This window comes from Thunnus thynnus, chromosome 3, assembly GCF_963924715.1.
Source record: "Thunnus thynnus chromosome 3, fThuThy2.1, whole genome shotgun sequence".
Classification (NCBI taxonomy): Eukaryota; Metazoa; Chordata; class Actinopteri; order Scombriformes; family Scombridae; genus Thunnus; species Thunnus thynnus.
Genome location: NC_089519.1, coordinates 32386609 through 32401092, shown reverse-complemented (window position 1 = coordinate 32401092; position 14484 = coordinate 32386609). Strand labels below are relative to the sequence as shown.

General features: G+C 40.5%; 1 protein-coding gene across 2 annotated transcripts; it reads right to left on the bottom strand.

The window, feature by feature from the left end:
• Positions 1-871: 871 nt before the first annotated feature.
• LOC137180159 (E3 ubiquitin/ISG15 ligase TRIM25-like) lies at positions 872-13966 on the bottom strand. 2 transcript variants are annotated; one of them, XM_067585430.1, is made up of 9 exons: positions 13077-13966; positions 11365-11460; positions 9334-9414; positions 8437-8589; positions 7517-7679; positions 6849-6887; positions 6254-6334; positions 4841-4918; positions 872-3646 (listed from the first exon to the last, which is right to left on the bottom strand). In XM_067585430.1, the coding sequence occupies exons 1-9, from the start codon at positions 13677-13679 to the stop codon at positions 3093-3095; spliced, it is 1848 nt and encodes a 615-aa protein (XP_067441531.1). In that variant the 5' UTR covers positions 13680-13966; the 3' UTR covers positions 872-3092. The 2 variants fall into 2 exon arrangements, with proteins under 2 accessions (XP_067441531.1, XP_067441532.1); XM_067585431.1 differs by lacking the exon at positions 6254-6334 and having other exon boundaries at positions 13077-13965.
• Between the last annotated feature and the right edge of the window lie 518 nt (positions 13967-14484).

The following is a 14484-nucleotide window of genomic DNA, read 5'->3' as shown; positions in this document are numbered from 1 at the left end:
TAGTTGATTTATTTGAATAATTGTCCATAAACAAAAATGTTTATAATGATATGAAATAAAGAAAAGTAGCTAATTTTAACATTTGAGAAGCTTGAACCAGAAAGTATGTCAGTTGTTATTTAATAAGCTTTTAATGTCTTTGAGAAGTTTTCATTACTACTATTTTTACCCTGTGTTTCCCCACACATCTAAACTTCCTGTTTTTAGGGAAGAAACAGACGCTGTTGCAGTCACTGGACATTAGATAAAGTCATATCTGAGTGTTATCAGCATAGCAATGGAGGAAGATATGTTGAGAATATGATGGGGCCTAAAATAGAGCCCTGAGTAACACCAAAGATTACGCATTCAGAGGAGGACGCACTAGTCAAGACAGAGCTCTGTTGGAGTGGCGACGGCATCTCGAACACCACTCAAATGTTTAGAGAAGCTTAGAGAAGTGTTATCAGTTGTGTAAAATGCTGCACTGGGCTCTGAAAAATTGAAACGCAGCCACCTGTTAAGCAGACAAGATTGCAAAAATCCATAAAAGGAGAGTGTGGAAATTGATTTAGTCATATAAAAATAGGGCAATTCAAGTTGTTTCCCCTCAAATAAAGGTTGAATTACTACAAAATTAAAGTTAATGGAACAAATAAAGATGTTAGAAAGCTTTAGGCGACAATGACAGCATTAAAACATCTTTGAGTTTAGTAATAAATTATAAAGGAGGGAGGTGGAAGTCCTCATGTCTCCTTTACAAGTGAAATCGTCTTTTTTTATGGATGCAAGCTGACAAACTGTGCCATGAAATGTTTGCAATCAATCATTGGATAAATGCTTGTTAATATGTATTAATGTCTCCAGTTCACAACATGAAACAGACTCAAACTGCCCGTTCAGACCTCCATGGATCAGTTTATTGCGAGTCAACCAAGGCAGACTGAACTCAACCTGGAAAAAAAAAACAACCGTCAAACATATACAACATATTTTATATTACATACATATTTTACAGTCACATTCAAGAACAATAACAGAAGCACGGAGAGGAAACAGGTAGAGAAAATGCTACGAGATTAAATTATACACACCAACATGGACAGTTCAGTTAATGTTACAGTGAAACAATGCACTTCATGGCAAAAAAAAATGTTCCTTCACCTCCCGGATCAGATCAGATTGGCAAATTCAGAAATATAATTTTGTTGAGTTGCATTGTTGTAATACATGTGAATGCTCTGTTAGTAGTACAGTATGTGTAATACAGTGTTCTGTTCTCTGTTAGTATTGTTTTGATGAAGCTGTGACAATTATGAACATGCCTTTGAAAAATACACACATGTATAAAGTCAATAGCTACATTATATATATATATATGTCTATGTAATCTTGTTGTTTCTTTGGATTTACAATTGCTGATCCTCATGAAAGACATTTTCCATTTCACAAACAGTTTGGTTTAAAGGCGTCACACAGTGCTCTGGTCCTCTGCAATAGCACCATTTAAAAAGGAAAAGCTGCGGCTACGTTCATGGCGTCCGTTCAGACGGAAGGCAAGGTCACACTTTGAAATCTTGTTCTGATAAGTGGATTCTTGTCCTCTGTAGCGCTACAATCAAACAAGTCTCCAAAACGGAAACAGGGTTCAGAGGACGCAGCGACAAATCTCATCAGTTAAAAACTTGATATTTTTTCCTCACATTTCACACCCATCTGATGTTCTCTTATCTATGTGAACAGTAAAAGCTGCTGAATATGAGGTAATAAGTTAGATTTGGAAGCATGCAAAGTGTTGGAATTTTTTTTACGTCACCAAACGATGGTGCTTATATGTGCCTCGAACATTCAAACATCACTTTAAAATATGTAATCATACATCGTTACTGAATATGGGTTATATACTGACGTAGATATCACAGTCCTCAAAAAAACCCCATCACATATCAACAGAAAACTGAAATATGAGAATAACCTGCAATGTGAATGTACCCTTTAATTTACTTTTAAAAGGCAGATTTGCGAGGCGGTGTCCTCAAAAACTAAATGAAAATGACCTCAAACCGCCTCTAAAGAACATGACAGACATGACCTGACAGAAAGGTTTGCTTCAATATGGCATTTCATTTGTCTAAATGTGAGGCTGAGGTCACATTCGCAGGTATTATTATTATTAATATACTCTAAAAGAGCAGTTTTCCATGTCACGTGGCAGTGAGGTTGATAGAAGGTACTAAATATTCAGCCTGTCATTGTAGGGAAATAAATAAATAATTCACCTATCACTTTCTAATAAGGCACTTTTTATAAACAGTTTGTGAGTTGTAACTATTAGCTTTATTATGTGGCAAAAGATCCCTTCAGCTGGTGCTTATTTGGTTATAATGTTGTTATAAATATTGGTAAGTATTAAGTTGTTCATAAATGGATTTTGGTCCAAATACTCTCCAGCCCTTTCCCAGAAGGTAAGTGGTCATACGGTCCAATCAGTCAAAGGGACTTTAAGTAATCTATCAAGCACTGGTGAAAGATTTGTTAACCATTAATAAAGCTATTAGTTATATCTTTAGTCTTTATAAAGGGTGCCTTATTAGAAAGTGGTTCCAAAATCTGTGTTGAATAGGCCTTTCTGACATGTCACAGTTTGTCACAGTCAGAAAAGCACAGGTGTAAACAGTAAAATGAATGATGCACAAACTTGAACATAACATCTTTGATGTTTATAGTAACACCTGTGCTTTTCCTGTTATGACAAAATGTCAAACATCAATATGACTTTCTCTGAAAAAGGCCTATTGTGATAAAATACAGCGACAGTGTTCACTGTATACTGTATAGAGCTCAGGCTGACAATCATCCTAACGAGTATTTTACAATCAAAGGGAGTTTTCTTAAAAGGATAAAGGGGCACTTTTATGTGAAGAGAAACATTCACTATGCAAAAAGACATGAATGGAAAAAAAAACAAGTGTTTGATTCATGACTGTGATGCTACTTCCTGGTGTTTTTGTCTTGGCAACCTCTTCCATTTCAGTGTTTTTAGAGTGAACAGCCCTTTCTTGCAGGTTAGATAAAGGGTCCTGGATGAGGAGAGGGGCGGGGGGTGGGCAGGGTTAAGTTGGGTTTCCATTGCCTCCTTCATGGGGGCAGATGAGCAAGGTGGAGTCCAGGTCCAGGCGGAAGGCTGGATACAGCGGTTGAGAGAAGGGACAGCGGAAGGTGTGCAGCAGTACTACTGTGTCCGACACGCTGTAGAAGGACAACGCTCCTTTCTGGCGCTCCAGGAACACGCCGATCCTGGGGCAGGGCGGCGCGGCCACCGTGGTCTTACGGTTGTCGTGCCAGGCGGCGTACCCGGCGTGCGTACACCTCAGCCGCCATGAGTTCTCGTTGCGCCCCAGCAGGCAGGGTTTTCCACCACCCTTGCGTCCGATACCACGGTAGGTGACACCGATGTCGACCCATCCCCCGCCCCTCCACTCCACCTCCCAGTAGCTGGCGCCTCCAAACTGGCCCTCCCTGCACAGGACCTGGGCCACCGAGTCGAAACGCTGATGGTGAGGGGGGTAGGACTGGGGCTCCTCGCCGCAGTGGGCGCCCTGGGGTCCTTCCAGAAGAACCAGGGTTGGGTGAGCTGTATCAGGGTCCAAGGACAGATGACACGAAACTGGAAGGAGAGAGTAAAGTGGGGGAGAGAAGAATAGAAAGTTCTGAGTAGAACGGACAGATTGGAAAGAAACTCCTCGCTTCATATGTAGAAATCTATACATGAAGCAGCTTCCTCTGTAGCTGGAGATGAGAGCGGTGAGATTGAACCAAAACAGTAAAGTTGTGTCCAAAACGATGAGCTGAAAGACATTAAAACGCTCTGTAGAGCTGACAGGAACTGGGCGATAATTCTCTGTGGGTTCAATATTACAAGCGCCCCCTTTCACATACAAATAGCCATGTGATCCATTGTTAATATAAAACTATTGACTACAGCCGATTTAAAGATAAACCTGTGGACAGGGAACATTCAAGCTACTAAAATTTATGACGTTAGCGAAAATAAACGACTCAGTATTAAGTATGATGCAGTGAGTACCACTGTATATGAGTTTGGGTACTGAAATCAGTATCGGGAGAAAGTTGAAGGGATCCAATCATCCCTCTTCATGCTTTTAAAGACTCAGGATTGGCTGGAATAATTTTAAATTTCCAGTGATGCTGCATAATTAGAAACTCTCCCTTCTATTCTTCTGATCTTTTCACTCTGAGTTTTTCTTGAGTTTCAGAGTTGGCTAGGAGAAATAGACCGACCAGCAGATATCTCACCATCTGGGGATACCGTTGACATTTTGGCACAGAGAGGATAAATGACACATGTGGCCTTAATCCTCTGACCGAATGAATTATTGATGCCTAACAAGGTGCCGATATGCTGTCAGCTGCCTTGTTTCTGTCGGGGACAAGGCCCCTGGTTTTAATGATGGACTTGGATGTCATAAATACAGTATGATTGCCATTCATCATTGATGAGGATCCAGACTGGGCTCTCACGTTTCCCAGTAGGGACTCTCATTATGTGGTGAACTAGAAGCATGGAGAGAAGAATGAAAAGGAAAGGATTGGAAAAAAAAAAAAGAGGAGAAAAGAGGGTCAAAGAAAGAGGCGATAAAGATGGGGAACGACATGCAGGATGGTCACATTGAATGGGTTCACCAGAGAGAGAGAGAGAGAGAGAGAGAGAGAGGAAAATTAAGTGAAGGGGTAGAGAGTAGCAGAAGAAGAGGTGATGGAGGATAAACCACAAAAGAATACAGAAACAGATACAGCTACTAATGTGGCAGACGTATGAGAAGGAAGATGAAGTACTTACACCTGAGGAAAGCCGCCCTCATCCTCTGATCAGCCGGTTGCAGAGACAAAGAGGACAGAGGGAACGACATCGGCACTGCTGTAAAGGGACAAATGACAAAAAAACAAGAAGAGGAGGTGGTATTTAAAACTTTTTTTTCCTGTATTATGAAAAAAATAGATTTATTTCCATGAACTGAATAGGAGTGAAGCGAGTGGCAGAGAAGGAAAAATAAAAAATGAGATATATGGAGAAAACAGCACAAGTAAGAGAAATATGGTAAAGTGGGACAACGTGTTTACTGTCTGTGGTTTACTGTAAAATCTGCATTGATATTCTGTTGGCTGTCATTCACCAAGGTTAGCCATCCCTGTCCCAAGCTAATAGATAACAGAGACAGTGAAAAGAAGAAGCAGACATTGAAGTATGACTTTGTTAAGAGTTGATTAACACTTTGTTAAGCAACAAATCTTGCGTAGCGTTTGTAGCGTGCAGCATTAGTGGCAAATAATAGAAGTGTTGATATTAAAAGAATATGCACTCCTTTAATACTGTCAGACTCATGAAGGGCATTAAGAAAAAAAATGATAAGACTGATTAATGGAGCACAATCAGTTATTGTCTTTTATTCCACATATTCTTCTTCCTTGTCAAAACCTGATGCCAACATTACCAACAATGCAAAATACCACCAAAAGTAAAGTTGGACAGTCAGGTGTGTTATGCTAGTAGCAGCTAATGTAGCCTCAGGCCACTAGTCTCCAGCAGATATGTGGAGCGGTCTACAGAGGTCTAGTAACCTCACTTGTTTCTAACTCCTTCTTCTAACTTCTAACTTCTAACTCCACACCTGGTGATGTTTTTCATTTTCAAACTTGTAGTCTTCAGTCCCAGCTGACACAGACTCAAGTGACATCACTTGAGGCAATTTATCAGATTTTGTGTAGCTCCCTGTGGAGCCACAAAAGGCTTTATACTGCCTTTTCCACACATGCAGTAGTACTCTCCAACACCTATAAACAGACTTGAATGTGCAAAATTAAGTTCCCCTTTAAGTCAATATGTGTAGTTTTTTGTGTATATTTTTTTCCACTAACATAGCTGTAGACATGCTAGCAGCCCAGTGAGGCTGTGTTACTGCGTTTGAGCGTGTCTACATGCTAACAAAGACATGTTGTTGTTTAGCCGGCACGTTTACTACTTTCAGCATCTTAGTTTAGCATGTTAGCATGCTAACATTTGCTAAATTAGCAATAAACACAAAGTATAACACATAAACACATTCTTACTACTACCACCAGATGACACCAAAGTGAGGAAGTTAAAAGTCCTACACGTAGTGATTTTAATGTTAATTTTAGTTGATTTGCTAAATTAGCCTGTTAGCAAGTTAAAGAGTTAGTTCACCCAAAAGTACCACATTTTTCCACTTACCCCTCGTCGTATCTTGCCCTGCAGATAGTGTTGGTTGCATTTGCTGAGGTTTGAAGTTCTCCGCACTGAGATTTCTGCCACCTCCCCAATACAATATGAGATGAACGGTATTTTAAACATTTAAAGAAATAGGTCGACATTTTGGGAAATATGCTTATTCATTTTCTTGCCAAGAGTCAGATGAGAAGATTGATACCGCTCTCAAAGATGTGAGCAGTACTGATCTTCTCATCTAACATCAAAAAAAGCATATTTCCCAAAATTTGCTTATACATAGAGAACAGTGGATCTCTATCGTAGCTGCTCTGCATGTCGTTGAAAAGCTTCCATAAAACTAATTAATCTGAATTGGAGTTGCACTGTATTTGATTTGCTCCCCATTAAACTGAACTGATTAGAACATAGCAGGGACTGGAGATGAGCCAGGGAGGTTTGTAGCAGACATCACTCTTCTGCATGAATAATTAAAACATCCACTGTCCCTCGCAGTGTTAAATGTCATGTCAAAACCTGCAGCCTGATAAAATGGGTCACCTCAGACCGGTCTCTGTCACAGAGGGCGTGTGTGTTTGTGTATCATGTTTCTCCTGCTTACCTTTTACGCACTCTCCGCCAGACACGTAGTTCTCATTGACTGAAAGAGAAACATAATCATAGTGTGAAATTTTGCATCCTTAAATCTCTTTTATCCATAGTGTGCATGCTCCCGGATGATTGGCGCGTACGTCAGGAGCGCACGGACCTGCATGTCGCCCGCAGTGACACGCAGTTCAGTTACGCTCAGCGGGGACAATTAACCCCCTTTTTCCTTCTCCTTTGTGATCTGTGTGCGTGAGTGAATCAGGTGAGAATCTGCTCATGTTTCTTCAACGGTACAGCAATCAATTTTCTGTTAACATGCACGCCTTTGTGTTATTTTCCACTTTGCGTTTGTAAAATTACTGCTGCATCATGAGACGTGCTCGCTTAAAATTGCGAGTGAAGTGTCGGTTATGTTAACAGCTACGGTTTTCCGAATACCAAGTGTAACATTTCTTATAAATGGAGAGCTGTTTCACCAGATTTGTTTGTAAGATTTGTAATTGTAAATTTATATATATTTCTCCATAGTTGTCCAACCCAAACCAGTGTGTTCCCGAGGTCCCAATCCTCATACATAGTGAACCTTTATATATATTTTAATGCTGCATGCTCTAGCTATAAATTTGCAGCGTGAAGTATTAAGTAGTGTCCCTCTTTCTGCCTGCGGGTCATCTGCCGTACCTGCTCGGTTGATCTTGTCCACCTCCTCCCTGCAGACCTCCTCCATGCGGCTGCGGAGGTGGCACAGCGCTTTCCTGGCTCCGCTGAAGGCCTCCGTGGGCAGGCTGAGGGCTCTGGAGTGCCGACAGGTGGCGGTGAGAGGGGCGCACAGCAATGGAGCCGCCTGTCCCGATGGAGAGAGGAGTGGAAAATACAGCCTGGCATAACCCTCCCTCTTTAATTCCTTGTACAATTGAATTTGAAAATAGCACTCAGGCACGTGCTGTCTTTTTCCACTGGTCTCTGTTGAATCATCCTCTCCTCTTTTCCATTCTTCCTCTTCCATCCTTCCTACATGTTAATCTCTCTGAGTCTTTATTAGTATGCACTCTGGCCTCTAGGATGCATTAGATGTAATGGGTGATATCCTGATATGTAGCGCAGGCTAATAATTATAATTCAAATCAGAAACAATCTGATAAAAAAAAAAAAAAGTAAAGAGGAGAATGAATCTGAGCAAGCATTTTATGGCAGTTTTCATTACTACCAGAAAAATCTGATTTGATACCCAGCTCTACATATCAAGGGCTACGCCAACATGCACTGCACAGTCAGTGGGAAATTACATTTCCGATATCTTTCTGCCCTCTGTCCATCTGTTTTTTGAATTATACTTGAGCCAAGTAGGGATTTAAAAACAGGAGGAGGCTGAGAATGAACTCCAGTAAAGATTAAAGAAGTGAGCATTTATTAGATGGTGGCCAATAAGAGGAATAAGAAATTGATCTGACTTGGCATTATTAGATTTGATCATCACCATGTGTCTGTTTCCTGTCTGTGTGATGTGTATCCTCCCTTCTTTTGTTCTCCTCCCCGGGTCTCTGTTCGCTCTTACTTCTTCCTATCACGTTCCCTAAATCCTCTCTTTCTGTCCGTCTCACCTGTAGGAAATGGCTGTTGTCCTCGGTCTGTAGAAGTCGGCTGATCTCCTCGTCTCTCCTCCTCAGCTCCTCCAAATCTTTCTCCAGCATCTCTGTGTCACGTTCAGCCCTCCCCACCACGGCTCGCTCCTTGGCCTCCAGCCTCGCTCGGACCTACGACACACCGGTATACCGTTTGAAGGACGCTCTTATCCATAGCGCCTTGTATCTAGTAGGAATCAAACCTTTCTGACCCACAGAATATGTTAAAGGAGCTGCGTAGCGAATGTAACTGACACAACACTAACGACACAATCTTCATTTAGATCCTTTCAAGATCTGCCAACTGTATATTTCAGACTTTTATAGCAAATGTTAAGACAAACCTCCTCATGCTGAGCTTACACCACTGTGTCTATTATGAACTGTTTTCACTGTCCAGCATAATTAGCTGTGAAAGGCCACCGATTTATATATATATATATATATATATATGTGTGTGTGTGTGTGTGTGTGTGTATATGTATATATATATATATATATATATATATATACATACATACATATATATATATATATATATATATATATATATATATATATATATATATATATATATATATGTATGTTGGAGCTTTAAGAAAAATCCCAGTTTCCCAGTTGATTTACGACTTGACGTGAACCCACTTACAAGTTGGAAACTCATAATTACAGTGGCTCCAGTGTGACATGAACACAACATTAGTCACAACAGCTCTCATGAGTCTTAGTCAATCAAATCTTCTTTCATTATCAGAACCCTTATTAGAGCTGTTGACTTCTTCTATGCCCACTATAAACAATAGAATTGCTTCTATTTTTACTACCACTATCTAGTAATAGTGCTGCTGTTAGTTCTTCTGGCCCCCTTCTCCTCACCTCAGCCTTGGTTTTCTCCAGGCGGACTGCCATGTCAGCAAACAGAGCTTCACTGTCTTCCAAAACAGCCGACGCTGACACCTAAACCACACACACACACACACACACACACACACACACACACACACACACAGAGTAAAACACAGCAGCAGCAGTTAGAGTAGAACTCAGTAAATACTTAAAGACGCCATGAAATAGAGAATCCAATCTTCTAGAAAACTGTCACTTTCTAAGAAATGGTGAATCTTTGATGGCAAACGTATCCCGCCGGAGGAAAAACTCAACCAAATAAAGCAGTTTTTTCACATTTTCTCTGTAGACTTCCTGTCAAACTTAACAGCCTATCTCGTCTCGTCTCTTTACATTCTGCCCCGATATCCCATTTCAGTAAGAATTACATCACATTATACAAGTTAAGCTGACAGTTCATTGTGACGTCATCTTGCCAATTTGTGTTTCATGTCCGCCATACATCATGTGTTGCAATATATATGTTTTTTCTTACAGGAAGCACAACAAGAATGTCTGTTGCCAACATCTGATGCCACTGTTCTGGGAATCTATTGTTATTCCAAATAATGATGATGGTCTATAGTGTGCTGCAAAATTAATTATAATAGCTGATCTGAAATCCCTCAGAAAAGACATTTAGACAATACTCGGACAATACAATTCTCTAGAGGAAAAAAAACACACACAAATGCAAAAGAAGGTTTAGTGCAGGTTATGTAGCTGTGGTCAAGAAGGAACGTCCAGCGTATCATCAGTGGACGAGACCACAATCTGATATCCAACATTTGATAAAAGGCCAATTTCAGTCTGATGCATCGGTGGTTTTCCAAGAAGCTGGATGGATGGAGATGATGCACAGAAGGATAAAAGGCTTTCTTGGAAGACTGAGGGAGTGGCGCAGAAACTGGAACTTAAATTAGCTTTGAAATGGAAACTGATACAACAGATCCTGTGAGGCAGTGTGTTTGTGCGTGAGAGAGAGACGTAGAGAGAGGCGAGCGTGCCTGATGGTACAGAGGAAACTGCGTGTGTGTGTGTGTGTGTGTGTGTGTGTGTGCATTAGCTGGTGCGTAGACAGTTGTGTAAAGGTCAAGTCAAGTCTATTTATGTAACCACTTTATCTCAAGGCACTTTACATGGCACATACCATACTACACTACTCTAACTGTATGTATAGCCTATATAATAGAGCTGCATGCATGGCTGGTATGAATTAAATCACTCAATACTGAGATCACAGTCATTAATCACGATTATTAATCTATCCCTGAGAAGAAATAGTTGTATAGAAAACTGCACTTAACCAACATACAATAATAACTTGATTCAAATGTATAAATCTTTGAATTACAGAGTGTTTTACGAGAGACTTTTGTGTTTGCTTAAAGCTGAATATGAATAAAAAACAAAACAAAATAGTGAGTGGTTAATTACAGCGTGCTTGAAACAAACACCTGTGATTGGTCAGAAAGTTTTGGGAGCGCCTGCAACAGAGCAGGAGCTTTAAATGCAAAGTCTCAATATTCTACCCAACATTATTAATGAAGACCAAAATGATTACTGCAATTCTGGTATGAGTACTCACACAAGCCTACGTTATAGACATAAAGAGACTATAAACAATATCAGAATAAAGTTTTAAGGTATGTTTACCCTTTAAAACGTCTTTAAAGGTGAAGTGTTGGATAATATATTCCAACATATTCCAGCTGATTTCTTAGTAACATCAATTAAGCTGATGATGCCTCAAACTTACACAATGTATGTAAACAGCTTCAGTTCTTACAATTCAGACCTATGATGACAAACATTATGTATCACGAAACAAGTTCGTTGGCTCTCAACAACGCTGATCACAGTTAACAGGTTATCAACAGTCTCTGTATATTCTGGGTTTTACTATCTAGCGATGAGCACGTTCACATGAAATAGTTAAAGTTCTTAATTACAGCAACATCATCAGGATCATGAGTGGAGTTCTTAATGTGAGATAGATGTCCATGTGTGTGATTTTGTCACCTTGAGAGACTCCAAGCTTTGTTGAAACTCCTCCAGCTCTCTTTCTACACTCTGTATCCTCCCCTGAACCATCCGCTGAGACTCCTGGAGCTGAACCTGACAGACAGACACACATTCAGGAAGAGATTGTGAGTTAATGTTTGTTCATACGGTAAAGGCTGTGGCAAGTATGCAACGTGCTGTAGATGTAGAGCTGCAACGATTAGTTGATTAATTGATAAGCAGATTGACACAACATATAACTTATATATAACTCAGTCAATTGAATATCTTTAGATTCTGGACTGTTGGTCGGACAAAATAAGCAAATCAAAGGCATCACTGTAGACTTTAAGAAATGCTAAATTGCATTTTTTTCACCATTTTTTGACATTTCACAGAACAAACAATTAATTAATAAACTGAGAAAATTATCGACAGATTCATCGATAATGAAAATAATTGTTAGTTGCAGCCCTACATATGTTTAATATATTAAAATGTTTTCATATTTTAGGTACACAATCATCAAAATACTGTAAACTTCATCTACAATCTTCAAACTCAGTGATAGTTGATTTAGTCGGCAGTGTGATAAAAAAAAGTTATATACAGACTGTTTTGATTGTTTATCACCTGATGGAGTAAACTTTTTTACACATTGATGAGTAATTTTGGACTATTTGTTTTCTTTTGTATGAAATACACTTCTCCCAGCCTTTGACTTGTGCATTTAATACTTAATAATCCCTCAAGCTCTAAATGTTCTGACAGTTCAATACACTTCAGATGTTCTCATTATCACTGAGTCAACGAGGACTCTCAGCCTCGTCTCCTCCAGTAAGTCTTTTTAAAATTCCAACCAGAGTTTACTTACTGATCATTTACTTCATTTAATTTTCATATAGCACTCTATTAAATTACCACTAAATTATTCAATCATGCACTAAGGCTGGTAAACAGACTCATTAATGGACAAAGTTTTGTGGAAATCAAAACAAATCTTAAGATATAAATCTGGAACTTTAGTTTAGGATGACGGATGTGTCTGATTGACCTTTTCTGGCTCGAAACATACGAGTAGTAAATATAATAAGTGAGTCTAGATTTTGTTTTTTCATGTTCATAAACCTTTGTGTTTGAGTGATTCAGTGTTTGGGTGTTTACATGTGTGTACACAGGCGTAGGGTAAATGCATTTCTGACGTTGTGATAGACATTTCATCCGACACATTATTATCAATACACAGTTATGCGATTATGCATATAATTGTATTATATTGTGTTGTTACTGATTGTGGGTACATGGGCGCTGTCCGGTGCTGAAATCTTTCACTTTTGCACGTGAAAGACGTTTTTGTCATTGCCTTGTGGTCACTTGTATTAGGCTTAGAGCTGTTTTATTGAATATTCTTAAGTCATATTCAATTAAAAACTACATTTATATCGACTGTGCTGTGTCTCATATCTACTTTTATTGAAAAAACGAGAACTTCCTCATAAAGTTACTCTGAAGTCATGAAAATCGATTATTTCCCCCTCTGAGCACCTGGAGAGAGAAAATCCTAGTACCGGCCCTGCTTAACATACAAAACATTTGGGAGCCCCCTACTAGTGATGATACTGATCATCTTTATTAACTTAGCAGAGGAATATTGACCCGGGGTCCTTTGGTGTTACGGTTTCCTGCATTTTTAATATTCTTTAAAAACCCCTCAAGTGTGTCCCTGTTACCTGTCTCCTGGCTCTCTGGGCGTCCACATTATGCACCTCCTCCTGGTCAGCCTCGCACAGCAGGCAGTCTCCGGTCCACTCCCCCGCGGCCTCCGCCCCGGAGCCGCTTCCTGCGGGCTCCAGACCCAGGCGATGCTGAGCGCACAGCCGCTCCGCCAGGCACTCCACCGCGGCTACAAGCTTATGCCGCCGAAGCGTGCCGACCTCCCGGTGCGGCAGGACGTGGAGCTCACAGAAAGACGCCAGGCACACCAGACACGACTTGACCGCCATCAGCTTGCTCTCCGCGGGGCAGAAGTCGCACGGCACTTCCCCGACTCCCCCCAGGTAGAGCTCCGGCGGCTCCGCGAACATTTCGCTCAGCTTGAGTTTGTCGACGACTTCGGCGAGCATCGTGTTCCGCCGCAGCACCGGCCGAGGGCTGAACGTCTCTCGGCACTGGGGGCAGCTGAACTGGCCCGACTCCGACTGGTCCCAGTAGTTGTTGATGCACGCCATGCAGTAGGTGTGTCCGCAGGGGATGGACACCGGGTCCTTCAGGATGTCCAGGCAGATTGGACATCGAAACTGGCTCTCGGTCACCGAGATGTTCGCCTGGGCCATCGCGGCAGGATGTGCTCGGTGCTCCGGTGACTGTAGGTCTGCCTGTTGCCTCCGATCCTGCTGGTGAAGAAGAGCTTTTCCTGACTCCCGGTGTGTTGTTGTGAAGAGGAGGGGTTAGGATACAGGAATAGCTCTTCCGCAATGTCATCCACTCCCTCATAACAATGGATATCCTTTGCCCTCAGTGTTGTCTTACAGGCATGTAAAGGTATTAAAGGGCCAGTTCGTCCAAATTACCCAAACCATTTTTTTTTTCACTACTGCAGTAATGTCAATAGTTTTGGTTTGGTTCAAGACAAACAAACATTTTAAAGACTTGTGTGATACCCTTGTGTGAAATCCTTCTTATAGTCAGTCTATTTATTTATATCATAATTTATGTCATAATTTATTTATTTATATTTCTCATTTTTCTTTTCTTTTTTCATAGCCTACGTATTGTATTGTTTTATTATTTTATAAAAAGTATCATCTGTGTCAATCATGATCAACTGTCAATAGTCTCAGCTCTGCAGCCTCCCTGTTACTGTACTCATGTTCACACACTGCCATCTAGTGGCGACATGCTGCAATTCCTTCAATTATTTCAGAGACGAAAACAGAAATTAATTTGTTGAAGCTAATAAAAATTAATATTAAATGTGACTCTTTAAATGACATCGGTATAGTGTATGCCATTGGAGACACTGTCAGCTATAAATGCATGACAGATTAATTTATGAGGAACAGAGAAAGTTAAAACTGTTCTGTCACCTCTACAGTGAGGACATAACACGCTCTTCACAAAATATACGGCCCAAATATT

Coding starts and splice junctions, on each gene's coding strand:
- LOC137180159 (XM_067585430.1), bottom strand. CDS start 13,679: ATGGCCCAGGCGAACATCTCGGTGACCGAGAGCCAGTTTCGATGTCCA. Junction 9,415..11,364: donor AAAGCTTGGAGTCTCTCAAG/GTGACAAAATCA, acceptor TGTGTGGTTTAG/GTGTCAGCGTCGGCTGTTTT. Junction 3,647..4,840: donor GAGGGCGGCTTTCCTCAGGT/GTAAGTACTTCA, acceptor CTCTCCTTCCAG/TTTCGTGTCATCTGTCCTTG.